The 16,421-nt window shown below is 33.1% G+C and overlaps 1 protein-coding gene across 1 annotated transcript in view; it reads right to left on the reverse strand.

The window, feature by feature from the left end:
• Positions 1 to 16,421, reverse strand: part of LOC118191851 (synaptic vesicle glycoprotein 2B-like) — a 132,792-nt gene that overhangs the window by 50,491 nt on the left and 65,880 nt on the right. Inside the window, exon 3 of the mRNA XM_035362705.2 lies at positions 1,559 to 1,706. Within this exon, the coding sequence (XP_035218596.1) occupies positions 1,559 to 1,706 (148 nt within the window). The remainder of the gene's footprint in view (positions 1 to 1,558; positions 1,707 to 16,421) is intronic.

The following is a 16,421-nucleotide window of genomic DNA, read 5'->3' on the forward strand; positions in this document are numbered from 1 at the left end:
TATAAGAAGTATTCGACTCCTGCCTTCGCAGAGACGTTCTTCAGATTTCGCACTATTCGGAAACGTATGGTCAATGGGTAGAGAGAGAATCAGCCGCTGCCTGGAAGTACAACAGATGAACTCTGGTATAGGATTGAACCTGCAATGACTGTAATATCCAAAAATGTTACCCAAAATCTTTACAGCTTCATGCCCAGCCATATAATAGCTTCCAATGTTCCCCAAGGCTGATGGCTGGGATACTGGTTTCTGAATTTCTGTACCTCAAGTTTAATCCATCCATTATAATGTATTTGTGAAATAAATGTGACTCCGCTAATTCTTTCTTTCACGGTTTAGCAATTTTAAAGGCCAGCAGTGTGTATAAGTATTTCCTTTTTAATCATACTTTTAATGCACACGAATGCCGAAAATTGCCGCAGCCCACCAGCTGTCGAACGGTAAAATCGCTGAACACTGGTAGTTCCGACTTGAGTTCGAGTCTAGACTGTCGAGTTGGCTACACTGGCGTTGTAACGTGAATACGAGCCAGGTTTTCTTAAAACGTCTTCCACGAAATCCTTCCCCAAACACATTCCCTTAAGCAGATACCTATAGTGTGCTTTTCCATAATCATTTAAACCAAAACCAAACCGAAAATTTCCGAAACCATTACATCATGTATTTTACTTATTATTACATTATGTTTGAGCACTTAGACTGACACGTTTTCTTCTATAGTACAGTTATCCGCAAACAATCCAGTATTCTGCAAAAGTATCCTAAGCCAGCATGCCCTTCACTATTAAAGTCATACTTATCTGCTGTCATTTGGGAAAAGCAAATATTCCATAATATTTCCGTTTATCTTCTTTTTTCTGTAAAGAGGAAAATCCTTTGTGGAATTTTTGGTAACCGAAATGAGTGCTAATTTGGAATTTTTGTCAAAGATAAATGACCCAAAGCAACATTCACAAAGCGGTACCCTCCCAGAAAACAAGCCACTATTACGTATGTTTTTCGTCTTTCTCTTTCATTAAAAAATTTATATCTTGAAGAAATACCAATTACATTTCTCTTCAGTCCTGCTAAAGGTTAAACCCAAGAGAAAGAGAATAATCTCTTAGAAATAAACTAAAGTTTTTGGAATCATTAGCTTTATCGAAGCAGAAGTACAAAAATATCAGTAATGCCCTCGCTGGGATTCAAACTTTCCCCTGGACTTATCTATGTTAAACGGACGTGCTTCCAGTTCACCACGAAAGCACACGGCCAGGAACAAAAACAATCCTTTGCAGGACGATTCATACTTACAAGATGATGCACCGTTATAATTCTTTCAGAAAGTTTTCCCTTCAGTTTCAAATGTTTTGGGAATCATTTTATAATCATGAATATTATCATGACTCACTTAGATATTCCATGATAGAGACAGGAAAAAAAAAACATGTTTCCCTGTAAAAATTCTTCATCTTCCACAGGTTTTTTTTAAAAAAGGCTTGTGGAATGTATGTTAAGCTTAATAAAGGTAGGACGAATGTATAATTTAAAATGCCTGAACTAGATAAAAATAACTTACCAAGCCATCCTTTTTGATCTTCTTCCATACATAGCTCATGCTCTGCGCTAGGTAAAATATAACCTATCGCAAAGAGTTCTACGGCATCTGCTGTAAGCCCCAAGCCAGCAATAAGTAGCACCAGTAAGTGAAATGCTCCAAATCCCGCCTGTAACATTCAGCATCAGCTTATTACTAAATTAAAACTGATAAAAATATCACTTAAAATCTAAAGAAATAGAAAAATCTAAAACAGCTTGACAATAATAAGAGCAGTAAATATCGTTACATTAATTGGAATACTGGAATACCCATTTCTTAAAATAGTTTTATTTTATATATATATAATATTTGTGCATATATATATAAACACAAATTAAATATTTATGTTATTTATTAATTATATCTTTAGGTAATTTACATTTGCATCAGATACCTCCATTATCCTGCTAAATACAAATTAATTGAAATTCTGCTTGTATATAAAAATATTTGCTTCTTAAAAATCTTTCTTATTCAAAAAAGAATTATATATATATATATTATATAAACTTTCCAGTTTTTAGTATATGTATGCATGTAGTACATGCATCTAATATACATATATAAATATGTATGCAATACACCCAAGTAATTAAAATTCATTGCACAAGGTTACGTGTAAGGTAACGTAAATAACTGGTAAGGTACATGTTTAATTTATTCAGCCTTTTTTAAAATTTTATTATTCCACTCTCTATCCTGAAGTAACATACTTATTATATGTCTTTCTGAATTGCGCCATTTCAGAGTTAGCCCCTGCCATGATTTTTATATAATGTTCAAGCTACATTTAGACAAAACGTTATTACATTATGCCAAGAGGTAATAAACCAACTGCAAGTATTGCTTTATATATGGACATCATGGTAGGATTACAAAATTAGCTTACTCTTGCATAGATTACATCTTAATATTTTCTCTTAAAATTTTAAGTCGACCCCTTATCATTAATTTCAGTTATTTCGGGCAATTTCACTTCTTCTTCCTTCGGCTTTCCGAGAGATTTCAGTTTAAGGTTTTTAGTTTTTGTATCACAGCAGGGGAATATGTTTGTATAATTTGTCTGATGAAGTTCTTATGCAATTAATCATGATTAGTTCAAGATGTTTAAATTCAGCGACCGATCCCTTGTTGCTCCATCACATTAAAAAGCACATTCGTATTCTTGGTTAATGTAGTGTAAATTAAATTATATCCACCTACCTCACTCTTTAAGCGCTAGATAACCAAATTTATGATCGTGGAGTATAACTAAATTTGCGATCGGGGAATAGTATTAAATAAACAAAAATTTACTTGTAATTTCTTATCACTCTTGAATTAGTATATTTTACTTTAAAATCTCGTTGCCTTTTATTAGGTTTGTTTCATTATGGTACAGATCTAACAAGCGATTATTTTTGCAAAATTATTTTTTACACAGATTAATTTTGAAAAGTTTTAAATATTGCTTAGTTCTCAGAACTTTAGGAAAGATAGAAATTATTACGCAATTTTAGAACCTTAAAAGTTGTAGAAATATTAGGTTTTTTTGGAAACAAGAGAGATTGAAAAATTTGCAACGCCTTCGCCAAGAACCGAGCCGCGGACCTCTCGAATACGCGCTGAGTGGGCTGACCACTACACCACAAAGGTTCGATAAGAAGGCGGGAGAAATACCTTATAAAGTAACGACTTCAAAATTTCTTCTCTCGATTAAGCCAAGAACTTTGAATTCAGGGACTCCCACTAAAATTAATAGGACCCTTACTTCAAGCGAAACACCCACAAATGTATCGATTTTTACTCAGGTTAGAGCACGCCTTGTCCACTTCTTCCTTTTTTTTTACGTAAAAAATGCTCATTGCAAGTACATATGACCCTCTACAATAATAAAATAACAAAGAAGTGAAGAAAAAAACTTCAACATAAATGAGCAAGCCACCAACTCAGAGCAATAAAATGCGCAATTTTTTAATGTCACATTAAAAGTGATATTTTAGATTTTATATGATGAGGAGAGTTTATGCCTTGGCTTTACCTTTTTGATTATCTCTCAAAATACGTATTCATGTTCTTATTCGAGATTTTAGCAGCAGCTCTTTCCCTTATTCTAGGACATTCTTTTCATTGTCTAGCAACTACATTGTTTTTGCCGCCCAAAGTGATAGTGGTTAGCGTACCGAAGGACCGTGAAAAGCCCAGTCTCGAATCTCGGAGAAGGCATGAGGACATTCTAAATATATGGCGAGAGCTGAAAGTACTCTCGTGTGGTGTGATGATAGGGAAAGAGGGGTGGAAGACCCTTGGATGGCCGCCTAGGTAGTTTCTCTTAAAGTTGGGGTGGAACTGGGCAAAATCGTATTTGTTACCTAAATGGTGCCCAGGGCTCTTGCCAACGAAAGACGAAATCTTGTATTCCTTGTCATGATAAAATTCGTAGGTTTTCTCTGATTAGTTCAGACGCGTGAGATTAGACACAACTACACAATACTATTTTTAATCTTCCTTTTTTTCCATAAGCAGCTCAAGAGAATGTACGATCAGCCCTTGAAATATGCAGGTTTAAAATGCGTAAGTCTACTTACATGGGGATTTTCCCTGCAAATATATTAGGAAATGTTTTGGAGATAAGCAGCAATTTGAAAAATAGATAAACAGTATAGCTTACGAGCAATAAAAAAACTTTAAATTGTGACATATAGTATGAACGTATAAAATGCGTAGAAGCATTAGTATATTTAATTATATAATGCCAAAAATTAAACTCGAATCTGTTACAGAATGTTTAAATTTACTAAGATGTGACGAGCCCATTAGCGCTTGAATATATAAGATCGCAGAACTAGTAGTTTGTCGAGGTTTCAAATCTTAGCGAACACTCTGGCAGCATAGCAGCATTCGGGTTATTCTTTGTGTGTAACGGAAATATGAGCCATTTTCCTTCATAAAGTCCTTCACGAAGGACTTCCTTCCCTTAGGCAAATAGCCCTCGCGTATTTTGACTCTATAAGCAATATATGACTACCGCTTCTATGAGAGAATTGAAAAGAAAAAAAGCAGAGAAAGAGGGAGTAAAAAAAGATAAATTACATCTATTTAAAATTTACTGTAATACGTACTGTGTGGCTATTTTAGTAATTTTACTCTATCTTGTATCACTGGTGTTGTGATGAATATGGATGCTGCGAGCATTCCCTTAAAACAGTACCTTGTAAACCCTTTTCATCTTTACCTGAACTGTTTATCAATCCAGGAAACTAAATATTGCTGTAAAAGGTGAATTTTCAGGTCATTCTGTGCTTGGGAATCATACTGAGAAAACCGAAATCCTACAGCTGTTAGATTCCATCGGAAATCGATTCTTCGACTATGAAAAGCAACAAACAGAGATAAAACGTGATTCTTCTCCATCGTGCTTTTTACAATCACGTAAATGTTACATAACGCAGAAAGACTCATGCGAAAAACATGCCTCCAGTTATGCTAAAATTACTTGCAAGAAGAAAAGAAAAATCAAGGAAGTAATCGAATTTCTTCAAGAATATTACATAAATTTTTAATGGAATTACTTTTCCAATTCTGAATTATGAACAGAGTACTGCGAGCAGAGAATTAAACTTACGAATTGACTGCCTAAAACTTATGATTTTTCTTTTTTCATAATTTCCAATTTTAATCTATTTTCTTTTCTCTTACTCACAATGTAATAAGAATAAAACAAATAATGCATATACTAAGTATGTCGTTGTTACTTAACTGGTTATCCATTAGGCTAGACCAGATCCATGTGTCCAAGATCCTTGTGTCATAATAAATCTAAATGTACTGTACACTTTATGTCACTGGTAAGGCTTTTAGTCAATAGTAGGTTAGTAATAGCTCAATTTTGGAAGAAAAAACTTACGCACGAATTTGAAGCTGTGAGTAATGATGGCGCTTCTAAGCCTCGTGTATATCAAAGATCATTTGCAGTGCAAACAAATCGAAAGATACTTGCGAAATGCATTCCAAATTTTTAGGCTACTTTGTAATTCAGGTAAATGTTATGCTATTAGAAACATGTATACTGTATAGTACATAGTTTTATAGGTACTGATACATCAGTTTATCTGACAGATGGTTAAAATGATAACTCGACAAGTAGAGAGTCAGTGGTCTACTTTCCACGATATCAGACTTAATGTTGCACAGCCAGTATCTCTGGATTAAAATTTTGTGACATCAGCCTTATTGTCGTAACGTTTTCAAAAAACTCTTAACCAGCATCTAGGGTTTCATTCAGTATCTTTTAGTTAACTTAAATGTGAGTCAGTATCATTGGATTTCAGAATTAGTATCTTTTAACAAGCTTAAACGTCAATCAGCATCTTTGGGCTCCAGAGTCAGTATCTTTTAATAAACTATTCAGTTGTAGAGTCATTAGGTTATTTCGAAGCATGAGAGATGAAAAATGAGCAACGCCTTCCCCGGGACTCGAACCATGGACCTCTCAAATACCCGCCGAGTGTGCTCACCACTACACAACGAAGGTATGCTAAGAAGGCTGGAGAAATACCTTATCAACTCACTACTTAAAGCGCTCTCGATAAATTCCTTGCAGCAGAAAAATCATCAAAGCAGTTAAATTACAGCATTTTTTTGTATTAAATTTCCCATTTATACAAGACGCAACCGCAGTGCGAGAAATTTATTTTCTACACTTGATCCTCATTCTAAGAATAGAAAATGAAACCTTTCTGAAAAGTTATGAGGCTGTCATAGAAATGGGAAATCGAGAGTGTTTTGCTCTCTTACATTTCGAAAATATTCACATACCTTTTTCTTTATTTGTTGCCCTTTATCGTCTAGGAATCAATTTACGGCTGAATTGGAAGGCAGTAAAAGAGTTTTTATATTTCTCCCGATGGAAAACTAAAATACTAACATTTTTATATGAATAATTTCAATGAAATCTTTCTTAATAAACTTTAAGCTTTTAACACAGCAGAATAATAGCTTTTATATTTTATGAAACAAAATAATTCTTTCATGTTGCCTATCTGGAAATTATGAAAATCGAATTTTTTTAATTCAAATTGTCTTCGTTCGGTGTTTATTAGATTTTAAAGTTTATCAAAATGGATTCTACGTTTTTTAGGGGAAAAAACTTGGTTTCATAAAAGAAATACAAATAATGCTGTAACTTTGCAAACACGTAATCAAATAGTCTTAGAGTGTGAAAAGTATGTACAACATATGTATTAAAAAAGCATTTGCTTATTACGAATAAAATGATACTGGGGATGTGCTGGCTCATAATATTCCATTAGTGGCAATTTGAGAAATTTTAGATTTGGTTCTAGTCAAATATTAAAACTTTAATTTTTGATGATTTCTAAATGTGATTAGTTGTTAACTGAGGAAAATAAATAAAGCATGAGAGGGCTATCTTCCAAAGGAAGAATGAGTTCGTGGAGGAAGTTTTTAAGGAAAACTGGCTAATATATTAATGTTACACTTAGGATGTAACACTAAAATTGCTTGCAGCTAACCCGATTAGATACCGAGTACAGATTTTACAGCTTTAGCCATTTGGGCACCGATGGGTCCGAAATGGGAAAGAACTACTCTATCAGAGTTACATAATCAAATCACTAACTCAGTAAGGTCTCTTTCGAAGCTCACCGAAATGCTGTCCGTAATGCGGGTATTTTAGTAGCTTCCTGCGTTCACGGAGATATTTCTTTGATCTTCAGTTCTGTTTGTGAAATGACCCTGTAATTTCTTTTTTAAGCATAAACTGTCTAAAGGCTTTTATCTACAGAAAAGCTGGCCCGAACACAGAAAGATGCTCTGGATTCAAATGCTATCCGGAGACCAGTTTTTCATATCCGTACAATCAATCTTAGTACCAAATGTAAATCAAAACGGAATCTGGTATTGTGAATCTTGCTTAGTTGTAATTTTCGTAAATATATAAATTCCCTATATACTGCTCTAAATAAATAATAATGTTTTATAAAATATACAGACTAATATACAGATCACATACATATACAACACAACTGCAATTTAATAATGTCGCGAAATCTGCAACAAAAAATATATTTTTCTTCTTGATAGCTATGGAAGTATTTTTTAATTTTTTAACTCAAGTATGCTAACAAAAAAAAAGTTGCGTTTTAACTTTCCCACTGGTTATAACCATTGTCTACAACAGTTAAAAAAGGTGTTTTTCAAATGACAAAAGAAATACACAAGTACGGAAGCTAACTAGCGCATGGTTAGTCAGCGACGGTTTGCGTTATTCTATGAACTATTTGTATTTAAATATATTTATTTTAGAGTTTAAGATTTCCAACGCAACCTCTATTTAAGACTTTCGGTATTGTCCTTTCGGTACAAACATTAATGGAGATTCTGCCGTTTAAGACTAATACAATACTGCCAGAAAAGGTTAAATTATAATAAAAACCAAATCCGCAAGTAAATCCCAAGAAAAGTCTTATTTCGTCCAAGAAAAAGTTATTTGCTCCCTTTGAACACTTTGGACCTGAGCAAAGTATCACAAAAGATTCATATACTTAATCGATTAAAAGTCATTGTTAAAATCAAAGTTTCTAAAAGGAACAAATCGTTTGCAAAAACCATGACATAGTAGTCGAACAAACTAATAAAATAAAACTGTAGAGACATTAAGATTTTTTTTGGAAGGAGAAGAGATGAAAAATCAGCAACCGCCTTCGTCGGGAATCGAACCACGAACCTCTGGAATACCGGCGCAGCGTGCAGAATCACTACACCACGAAGGCACGCTAGGAAGACGGGAGAAATACCTTATATACACCCCTTTTTTAAAGGGCGACTGGGGTTTTTCAGGGGACCCAGTCACCAAATCCTGTGTGTGGAGAAACCTCATCCAACACCCTTTTAGTTCGGGGGCCACTGTAGAGACATTAGGATTTTTTTTTTTTTTTTTTTTTTTTTTTTTTTTTTTTTTTTTAAGCAGAAGAGATGAAATATTAGCAACAGCCTTCCCCAGGAATCGAACCACGGACCTCTGGAATACCGGCCCAGCGTGCAGAACCACTACACCTGCGAAGACAAGCTAGGAAGGCGGGAGAAATACCTTATAAAACTAATTAAGAAAAACACTTAAAAATCAAACTGGCTGCATTAGTAGGTACATTTATATTAAAATTATTCTAGGATAAAAGAATTAGCCCCCCCCCAAAAAAAAAATTCCAGGCAAAAAGCTGTTAAGCAAAAATAGCTATTTCAGTCAGATAAAAGGGAAAATACAGCTAAAGGAAATTTGATAGTTACAATATAGCATCGAACCAAAAAGAAACCTCTTTAGTTGCATATGGGTTTACATTCGGAAAGCAAAAGGAGAGACTTGGATGGACTGACCTTGAAATGTAAACTGTAAGCACACGAAACATGTGTTTTAAGATTTCTATAGGTTTTTTAGCTATAACTGCGAGTTGGAAGATGTGTGAATAAAAGCAAATTATTTCTAGCTGTAGTTAGTAGTTAAGAAATTTTTACAAGAACTTTTTAAACTTTACAAATGTAAAAAATTTCTAATTTTGATATAAAAATTTTGAGATTCCAGTTTTATGTGCGAGGTTTAAATTTATAAAAACATGAAAATGCTAAATATGCCTAACAGTCTTTAGCCAACTTAACATCTTTATGGCGGTGTGCCACAAATACTAAGAGAAGCCATACTGTATGTATGATGATGTGGTAAGTATTGTATTGTAGATATGGGTTACGTGTAAGTATTGGGTTACGGAGTCATCAATTCTTCTTAATTAATGTGAATTGCGCTCTCATGAGTGATTATAGTCCACACTATTTAGTTTCGTTTAGAATGTTGATAGGATACACCTAGTAATTAAGTATATTTCAATTGTTTTTAATGTAAGAATTTGCGTTAAACTGCTAAAATCTGAAAAAAAAAAAAGAGCGAGAAGAGACAGCTAAATTACGCTGCTTCTAAATATAGGACGAAATAAAGAGAATTAAGTAAAGGAGCAAGAAAATATTTATTTGTTGTATAGAGCTTAAATAAGAATTTAGTTCCCGAGTTGTTTCCTTTGTCTGTGCCCTGAATCCTGTTGAGCTTCTGGTGATTTATATTTTGCTTTTGTGAACGATTAACAGGCACCCGGAAAACTTTGATTTCCTGCAGTAAATTTATCTAAATTACTTTACTAACTCAGTAGAAACCCGTTAGTGTGACATTCAAGTAAGTAATAAGCATATATTAGAGTAAGCCTTAAAGTACCTAGTTATTTAATTTTCACGTAGCGTCGTAAATAGTGATGCGACAATGTAGATTCTGATGCTAGATTGAAGCCAGTAACTCCCTTTTCTATTTAATCTATTTAGGTTAAACTCAAGTTGTAATGAATTTAAGATGTTTCATTCAAAACCTGTAGTTTTGGTTTAATTTGCTTGATTTTACTATACCTGCGTCTAGAAAAGTGTTTCTCAACATTTTTTTGCAAACACATCTCTTCTGATTTCTAATTTATTGCGGCAACCTTCTCATAGCAAAACAAAAAAGAGAGTAAAAGGAGAAAAATAATTGAAAATTTATGGAAAAGCTTGTTTTCAATATCTAAAGGAATTTCGAGAGGCTAATATATGCATTATAGATAATTTATTACATAAATAATTACAGTTTGTTTTGTGGTATTTAAATCTTTATTTACTAAAGATTCTCTTTAAGCAAACATTTTCAAAACGATGTAACAATTAAAGTTACAAGTTCCTTTTAATGACTGAATGATATATATATATAATTTATTTCCTAAACAATATTGATTAATTGATTATATTATCTCCTAAGTTTAATTAAAGTAGAATTATTTTAGAAGAGTGAATCCATACTGGTAAGTTATATTTCGAAAGATGTTTTGAAGTAATTTGAAAGCAAAAGGTTAATAATGTTTTAACGGGGACTAGAGTTAAATCATCATGAAGAATAAAATTTCAATTGTAAAAGGAAAATTTAAAAACATGTAATCATTGTCATTGATCGGAAATTAGTTGACTTTTCAAGGGGAACAAACCAACTCTCGTTCAACGAACAATAATTGATAAAAATACGTAAATACGAAGGTGTTTCGTCTTTACTCGAGTTATAAGTTAAAGCCAAACCGGCAATTCTAGTCAGGCCAAATATCTCCGCGAATAGAAGGGATTATGAACCAATGCTGATACTCAAAGAACTTATTCTTATGAAGCAATTTAGTCAATTCAATTTGGAGTAAAAAGCAATTTCTGTAGAGAAATCCGATATAACGCGAGTAACCGTCCCCGACACCTTCATGTTTATGCATTTGAGTTCTATATTATTTGTAAAAATTAAACATTGGAAATTGTTATTATGAAACATATATATACATACATTTAAGTTCGTTTATATAAGCTAAAAGGAAGTATTTAATAATGTGTTATTAATCATATATGTAAAAATAATGGCAGTATTCAGTATTTTACTTCAGATACGTATGTTTATAATAATTATTATTAGTTTTACGGTTACACATTTTTATGTATTACTGACTGACTCTGGGTGAGGTAACTCATATTAACTTCCTTTCAGCAGGATTTCCAAATTTTGATAAACGAGTATCAAACAGTAAATTGGTCAGTCATATTGTCCCACAATTGTTTAAATATGCTATAACAATTTAATATATGCTATAAAATTTAATATTCTAGGAAACTGCTAGAGCAGCTTTCAAAATCCTTAGGCTCTTTTGCAGCACGACATGAAAGTATAAATAGCACATATATTACTTTCTAGATTGAGAAAGCAGTATAAATTTTTATTATTGTTGGTAATGCTTCAAAACTACATAAGTATACGTAATGCACTACAGTGGCATATCCAAATTTTGAATGTCGCATAAGCATTAGATTTTTTCATATATTAATTATAACATTATGACTTTCATTAGCTATAATATGATATGATATTAGTATTTAAAATCTAGTAATTTTTATAACTTATGGAAAATTTAAAGTCTCGTGCTCAGAACGAGCAAAGCATAAAACACATTGATGATTAGCAGTCATTTTTAAGTCTTCGTTGGGAAATATATGATAGGCATATAAAGCTATCTGACAATCCCTTGTTATAATCTGCTGTTTTAGAATAGGCATTTCAGGGTCATTTTTCCCACCCGACTTGCCTTAATAACCACGATAACGACAACTGAGGTCGAGTTCTCTGATTTTTCTATCTTCATTTCAGTTTAACGAGTTTTGCTTTGTGCAAAGTGCGCAAATGAAGGTTGACTTGATTCGACTACAATTTCAAATGAGGTGGAGGAAATAAGTAAAGCACCATGATGGTGACAGATGTTACTTTCGAAATGATGAGGGTCGGAAAGACCTTGATATGCCTATTTTAAATAAACAGACCATAGCAGTATACGCGAAGGTTCCATCTAAATTTAGCACAGATCCTGTTTTTTTTTTTATTATTTATTTATTTATTTATTTATTTATTTTTTTTTTTAAATATATGTAAATATTTATTTACCAATTCTTGCATATCGATTTGCTCTTTTGTGATAGTCTGAAAGAAATCATATTCTAGCTCAGAAATGATTGCAATCATATAAACTTTTCCTTTTGTTCGCATTACCAATATTAAAGCGAAGCAAGGTTTAGTTGCGATTATTTTTACATCTGCTTCGGAACCGAAAAAATTATGAGTCTCTTAAGCGAAGATGGCTTTGAAGCTGGTTCAGTTTATGTAACTAAATCATGCTTTAAACTCGCATTCTGAAAATTCTGGTTAAGATTTACCGAATAACGATTATCAGCGAAGTTGAATGTAACAAGAAACAGTGTCATATTCATAAATTTGCAGTACTAGTTTCGAAAGTTTAAATATAGAATCTACTTCTACAACTTCAGAAGTGCAAATGTCGAAAGAGAAGCCAGTGATGAGATAAGATAAGGCGATAAGAATGAGAGGAAGAAAGACAAACTACTGGCGCCATTTATTAAATGAAAAATGAAAACAATTATGAAATAATGTCTTTAAAAGCTGAGGGTAAAGAGGGATTGGAATTGGGATCGTTAACTGGAACTGAAGAATTTTTCTGAATGGGGAAACAAATCCTCCAACAGAAGATGACTTTTGAATAATTTTGGCTGCAGAAATATAAAAAACGTGACTTTTCTTACCAACAGTGGGGGCAAACGAGGATTTCTGTGTTTCCTTTTTCCTAATGTATACTTCATTAGCGCGAAATTTTAAGGTTGTCGTGGTTTAACCTGTGTAAATTAAATCATATTGAAAGGAATCCTATATATCCTCAGGGGTTACAGCCAAAAACTTCGCGGACGAAAACGTCGCGGAGAAAACAACGCAAGGCGAAAACGTCGTGCTATAAAACATCGTGGGAGAAAACATCGCAATCCTAAAACATCGTGGTACAAAACATCGTCTTCGAAAATAAAACTGTAAATGGGTATTCCCATAATGATTTGTGAGCGCAAGATGGAAAGAAAGATAATTTTTACATCCATATTTTTTATTAACTAATAAATTTTTGCTGAGAAAATAAAAAGGAAACTTAAACATAGAAAATTAATGCAACTTATAGCACTTGATGGAATTTTAAACCGACATAGTTAACTAACAAAGGCCATTAATAAATAATTTTTTATAAAGTTTTTACTGGTAATTTTTCATGAAGAGTATAATCTATAAGTTGCATTTAATTTTCTGTGCTAAGTTTCCTTCTTACTTTTTCGGTAAAAATTTATTAGTTAATAAAAAAATGTGAAAGTAAAAATTATCTTGCACTCACAAATCATTATGGGAATAACCATTTACAATTAATAAAACCTGAAAAAAATATGTCTGCGATGTTATCGTCATTCGATGATTTGTAGATACTTCATTTTTTACCACGATATTTTCGACGACGATGTTTTTAAATTGCGAAGTTTTTGAACCGCTTTATTTTCGACGACGATGTTTTGTACCACGATGTTTTAGAACTGCGATGTATTCTCTTTGCGATGTTTTCTCCCTCGACGTTTTCGCCTTGCGTTGTTTTCTCCTCAGGAGTTCAAATCTAGAATGGAATCCTTAAGTAGTTACTATTCACGTTACACATGGTGTGTGTGTGTGTGATTATGGCAAAGCCTCGAGGGCTATCTGCCTAAGGGAGGGATGCCTTCGTGGAGGACCTTTCTAAGGGAAACTGGCTCGTATACACGTTACACATGGGGAAAACCACGAAAACACCCATGCAGCCAGCCCGTTCGCGGGATTCGAACCTCGGACCGAACTACCAGTGTTCAGCAACTTTACCGCTCGGCCGCTGGTGGGCCCGTTACACATGGGGAAACCCACGGAAATCAACTGTACAGTCAGCCCGTTCTCCGGGTATCGAACTTGGATCGTACTTCCACTATTCATAGGTCTTAACAACACTTCCTGGTGGGGTCTCAATTTTATGTATTTTTAAAAATTAGTATTATTCTGCTAACTGATTTCCTACGTGAAGTAAAAGTTTTAATGTCTCTCAGTGAATATATATATTGTGGAAATCGAATTATGTGATGATGTATTAAAGCCTGTACATGGGAGTTTGGGACGTTAGATTATTGTAATATCTAATTTTCCCCTTATGTTACTATCCTGGAGTTTATTAATTTTAAAGAAATTTAGCATCAATTCTCAGAATATATCCAACTAAGTTAAATTTTAGGGCATACTGCAAACTTGTTCGCTTTTTTTTTAATTCATTTATTTTATTTTTATTTTTATTTTTATTTTTTTTTATTTATTTATTTATTTATTTTTTTTTTTTTTCAGTACCTGTGAATACTCCAAAGAAAGATTTTCTGAATGAGATCTCACTTTTGTCTTTTCATGTTTAGCCTTTCATAACATAAATATTAAATAAATTGCTTTGTAATCATATGAAGAATTCGCTGGCATTTTTTTCCTCTTGTTATTCTCAGCTCTCACTTATCAACGAGACAATACAGAGCAATACTGTGCACCATAAAGTTCACATTGAACTTTCGAAAACTGAAACTTATGATAATTACTCTGAAGCGCGGGATTAACTTCTGCAAAAAGAATATTAATCAAAACGTAGTTTGAAATTCCTGTGATATACAAAGCAATTTCTAACACAGAACGATTTTCAGAATTTTGACTTTTCACTTCTATTTCTCTTTCAGAACACGTTGGAAAATCTCGAATTACTCCTTTAAATACACTCTAATTTAAATGTAATCTGGATATATTTATATAATCTTGAAATATCTTACACTCTCATGGAATAATGAATAACGATTTTTCAAAGCTAAAGAGAAGAGGAAAAACAAAAAGAGAGTACGAAACCTGATTTAAGATGAACAAAGAAAAACGGAGATATAAGTCCACAAAATTATCAGCTTGTAGCATGCGAAACGGGTGTGGTCAACGAAATCACGTGACGAAAGTCATCATCTCTTTCCTCTAGGTGGAATCAAAATATCTCAGCCAAGGAAACTATTCTTCTTAATGCTTATCACGAATTTATCCGTGATTTTCATTCTCGGTAGCTTTTGTCTGACATTTAGCTATGTTTTGACACATTATGAGTTATGCATAGGTAAAGTACTGAATTAAGGAGATGAATACACCTGCAAAACGGAAAAATTCATAAGAACTTTCGCATAGTTATCACTTTAATTTGATCACAGTAAAGCAATTCTCAGGTAATTTACTATTTTATATGAATTTTTTTAAAAACAACTCGGCATATTAATTATTATATAACCCATATTTGTGGAATAAATTATTAATTCTACGTAAATTGTCACCCTTAAACTGTTTAATTCAGAAGGAAGGAAATATTTACTCTACAAATTTGGTACAAATTAATTGCTATTTATGACAGAAAGCATTAAGGTTCCTGTAGACTAAAAAATACCAAAAGTAACCCTACTTCACGAGACTTACACTTTATGTGTGAGTTTGTTAAGAATTTACTCTTTTCTTACCGTATACCTTTGTAATAAAACTGAAAGCACGTCTAGCTATCACAGGAAGATCTGAAGTTCGAATCCCGGCGATAGCATTGCTGATTTCTCTGCTTTGCTCTTTCGAGATACCTAATGAGTCTACGAACTTCCTATAACGCGGCACTGTATGATAACCTAATTCTTGTCTCAAGCACAACAGCTCGTTCACTTCGATAATTTGGGTTTTGAATATGGTATCATAATTTTGGCAGATCTTGAAATAAGAGTGGTACATGAATCGCATCCTTTGCATGCCCTCGCAAAAAATCGTAGGATGTAATTCTAGAAACTTTTGCAATTGCTCATCAAAATCCCCTTATCTAACGTAATGAGATATTTTTCTTGTGGATGTTCATGTCAAGGAGGCTATTAACGTGCTACTTTAATCCCCAAATCGGTTAAAACTGTACAGAATGGTGACATTCTCCCAAGTGTGCTCTCAAAGATGTAAGTAAGCATGTCCAGCTGACAGCTAAAAGATTTGCAATTCAAACACCTAAGAAGGCACAGTTGAGGTCACGTTTTGTGCTCCCAAATAACTCTGATAAACTCTATAAAGTTACCATATCGTACTCAGATAACTAAGAAGCTAGAGACGTAGACTTCTTGCAAATTATGTGACAAGAACTTAGTTACCAGCTTTGATTAGTGTCATATAGCTCACACATAGAAAATTCAGAAATCTTTATAGTGCAAATATATCTACTACAAACAGCTTCAGCAAAATAGATTCATTCCTTTTTATTTACCCTGTATATTGGATTAAATTCTATGATAAATAATTACCTTTGAGAACAAAGTTCCCATTTCAGTA

This window comes from Stegodyphus dumicola, chromosome X2 (assembly GCF_044657685.1).
Source record: "Stegodyphus dumicola isolate Sdum_Otavi_A_Nest chromosome X2, ASM4465768v1".
Lineage (NCBI taxonomy): Eukaryota > Metazoa > Arthropoda > Arachnida > Araneae > Eresidae > Stegodyphus > Stegodyphus dumicola.